This window comes from Vigna unguiculata, chromosome 7 (genome assembly GCF_004118075.2).
Source record: "Vigna unguiculata cultivar IT97K-499-35 chromosome 7, ASM411807v1, whole genome shotgun sequence".
In the NCBI taxonomy this organism is placed as follows: domain Eukaryota; kingdom Viridiplantae; phylum Streptophyta; class Magnoliopsida; order Fabales; family Fabaceae; genus Vigna; species Vigna unguiculata.
The window spans coordinates 9,430,391-9,433,823 of record NC_040285.1 but is presented as its reverse complement, the minus strand read 5'-3'; the positions used below and the strand labels follow the sequence as shown (position 1 = coordinate 9,433,823).

General features: G+C 30.8%; 1 protein-coding gene across 4 annotated transcripts; it reads left to right on the top strand.

Annotated features, from left to right (window-relative positions):
* Positions 1-421: 421 nt before the first annotated feature.
* Positions 422-2,568, top strand: LOC114190326. Of its 4 annotated transcripts, none has more exons than XM_028079158.1 (4): positions 422-709; positions 1,575-1,669; positions 2,069-2,147; positions 2,270-2,562. In XM_028079158.1, exons 1-4 carry the CDS (start codon positions 558-560, stop codon positions 2,400-2,402), a joined length of 459 nt encoding a protein of 152 aa, XP_027934959.1. In that variant the 5' UTR covers positions 422-557; the 3' UTR covers positions 2,403-2,562. The 4 variants fall into 4 exon arrangements, with proteins under 4 accessions (XP_027934959.1, XP_027934961.1, XP_027934962.1 ...); XM_028079159.1 differs by lacking the exon at positions 422-709 and adding an exon at positions 726-1,475; XM_028079160.1 differs by lacking the exons at positions 2,069-2,147; positions 2,270-2,562 and adding an exon at positions 1,891-1,964 and having other exon boundaries at positions 425-709.
* The last annotated feature ends 865 nt before the right edge of the window (positions 2,569-3,433 follow it).

The following is a 3,433-nucleotide window of genomic DNA, read 5'->3' as shown; positions in this document are numbered from 1 at the left end:
ATTAAATAAATTATTTTATTTCAAAATAGTTAAATAATGTAATAATAATTAAATTATATATTTTTTTATGTAATAAAAATGCGAACTCACTTCAACGAAAAATATTTTTTTCATCACTAATTGTACAAAAATAAAATAAAACATAAATTTATACTATTATAACTCATAAAATATAATTAAAATAATATATGCTAATGTATGTGTGTGTGAATATATATATATATATATATATATATTAATATATATATATATATATATATATATATATATATATATATATATATATATATAGAGTGTAAAATGATAAATATTTCAAATTGTGATTATGCTTTTAGATTAATTTTATAGTTTTTTTGAACCCGTGTCTGTCTTACAGAGTTGGGTCCAGTTTACAAAGACAAGCCCAAAAAAGAAATTGTTGCACTAATATCACAGCGAAACACTAAACGTCGTCGTGAGCAAATTTATGTATGAATGAGAGTGGTTTACATTGAGAGAAGAGGATAAGAGTAGAGCTCTTACAGAGAGAAGCAAAGCAGAGAAAGGAGAGAAGAAGAATGGAGAAGTATTTCGGAAACGCTTATCGTGGTGACCCGGGCGTGCCCCATTCGGACCCGGATCGGTTTGTCAACATTTGGATCGGGTCCGCTGTCTTCTCTGTTCTCACCTACGTCAATCCCTATATGTGGACACTATCTAATCAGTTCAAGTACCATTTTCTTCCCCTCTACTCTTTTTTTGTTCTTCTTTATTATCTCAAATTTTGAGTATCGATTGAATTGAACCTATGTTTAAGTAATGCTTTGTTTATCTTTTTGTTTACTGAATTGTTTTGCTAGGGATTATTCTTCATACCACAGTCAATACTCTATAGTGTGACTGTAATCAGTTAAAGTTATATTTTATTATATATGTTATTGATTATTGAAATAATTGATTTCTTACCGTTATTCCAAATAAGACCCTTAGTATTCAATTAGCTTGTTGTGAGATATTTGGAACTACAATGACGATTGGATAGTTGTTACTTTGATAGAGTAAGGTTGATGCGAGATTTGGCTGTTGATAGGTTTGGAATTCAGCTCAATGTATCTTGGGTGCATTGTTTAATCATATGCAAAAGAAGCAATTAAGGAGTTTTATAGTCCCTTCACAATTTATGTGATTTACGCCCAATAATTTGAAGTGATTTGGGTTTATTTGGATGAACTTCACCATAAGCAATTCTAAAGAAAAATATAAGAAAAAAGAATCAAAGCGACTTATTCTTAAACTAAAATTAGCTTATGCATAAGTTAAGGATAAATTTTAGAGAAACTATATAATGTTTCTACGAATTAACATGTGCATAAACTAATTTTAGCTTGTAGATAAGCTAATTTTAAATTTTCTTCTATGGAGAAATTTAGGTTTTTCATGTTTGTTTTAGTTGTATGTTTTTATGATGCAGTTGGCTCCTACACTTGTACCCTGAGGTATTTGGATTTTTCTATATGATTGTCACCTTGGTGCTCTTTGTCTACTCCAATACCATCTTTCTGTCTCATTCTTTTCTTCAATATCACAAATGCTAGTATAAACAACGGGGGAGGGAAAAGGCTCACTGTCCTACATGATTCATTTTTCTCTCTTCTGCCATTCCAATCTAAACCTGATGACTTTGACAGAGGTATGGAGGGAGTTCTTTATTCTAGGTTTGAATACAGCCATGGAGAAAGAATTTCATTTTCATATCTCATACAAAGACGAGTTAAATGGTGAAAATAGACAACTGGAATATATTCTATTCTCCTCCTAGACTTTCAAGAAAAAGTGAACAAGATAAAAGAGACTCATCTATTTATGTACGCATTTGTGGGATATTGAAGCATAGCTATTGTTTGCTTTAAGGTCGACTTGGTTTTCTTCCCGGGATTTCCCCCCAAATCCTGATTATGATAGTTGAGTAGAATTGACATTCTGCATGCACCATATCTCTTCTTTAACTATTTATGATTTAATCTTTTGAAGCTTTTTTTTGGGCATCAATTCATTTAAATTACTTAGTCTAAGATCGTTTAATGTGCAGCTGGCATGATAAAGCAGTTTTATTCGAGCAATATCACTGGAAACAGGCAAGGAAGAAGAATCAGCCTTATGAGTTCTTGGTATGCTAGTTTACCGAATTTTTCTTGAGAGCTTTAGCTGAGCAGAGCTGATACTTTTGTTTACTTTGTGCTTTATTTAATGCGAGGAGCTAATTATCTGTTAAAAAATTGTGTTGATGCAGTGGAACAAGACTTGGGATAAGGAACACCGAGACCATTACTACTACAACTGGCCTGTTTACTTTCCTTAGGCCCCTCCTGTTTTATTTCTTAGAGACTTTTCCCTATCTTTATTTTGCTTGCAAACCTGGATAAAATTGATGCCCCCTCCCCCACTCAAATGTTTTTCTCTCACGACTTCACTTTTATTGTGTTCAGTCCTCTTTCTTAATAACTACATGATTATTATCTGAGGAGTTCTGCATAATTTACTTCTGTAAACAAGTAAACAAGTTGAAGGGTGAGATGCTATTAACACCAAGGGGACATCTTCTGCATTTTCTAAAACTTATGGATTGTTGGGTCATAAAGAAAATAATCTGACTCCTTATGGTGACAGTGGCGATAAGTTATTTTAGTCTTAAATATTTTACTTGTCTTTTGGTCTCAATTGTGTCTGATAAGTGATTACACTCTTTTCAGGTCTATTTATCTATCAATGAAGAATAGATCTGGTATCTAGATAAAATCAAAACAGATTACAGATCAAATTCAATCGAATATTACTATCTAGTGTGAAACAGGGTTTTTGGACGTGAAAGAATGATTTCCACAGCTTTTCAAGTTACTGGATAAATTCTTTTAGAAGAAAAAGCCATTGGAACAACTGATTCATTTTTTGAATCTCTTGCAGATGATTTGAGATTCAATTGTGCAAACTTGGTTTTGAGTTAAATTGCACTTTTAAAAAGTTCAGGAATCGATTTGTAATGTTTTATTAGCGTTTTAAAATTGAAATACTTTTATACTAAATAGTAGCAAATAACAGTTTCTATATATATATATATATTATCATTGCAAGTGCTTATAAGTAATTTTTTTATAGCATGGATGTTATGCTTTTGGTATATAACATAATCGTTTGTCAACAATTGGATACTTATACTCAGTTTTATTTAAGAAAATTTAAGTATAATTTAATTTCATGGACGATAAGTTAATAACTTTGATAGCTAAGAACATTATGAATTTGTCAATTTATTTTAACTGAAAGTTTAGAGGAAAATAAAAACTTAATGATTAGGACCAGGGTTATATACTTGTTTAAGTTTTTTTTGGTTAAAATACTCTGTTGGTCTTCGTTTTTGTAGCAAAATCTCAATTTGGTTCTCGTATTTTTATTGGTC

Coding starts and splice junctions, on each gene's coding strand:
- LOC114190326 (XM_028079158.1), top strand. CDS start 558: ATGGAGAAGTATTTCGGAAACGCTTATCGTGGTGACCCGGGCGTGCCC. Junction 710..1,574: donor ACACTATCTAATCAGTTCAA/GTACCATTTTCT, acceptor CACAAATGCTAG/TATAAACAACGGGGGAGGGA. Junction 1,670..2,068: donor ACCTGATGACTTTGACAGAG/GTATGGAGGGAG, acceptor TTTAATGTGCAG/CTGGCATGATAAAGCAGTTT.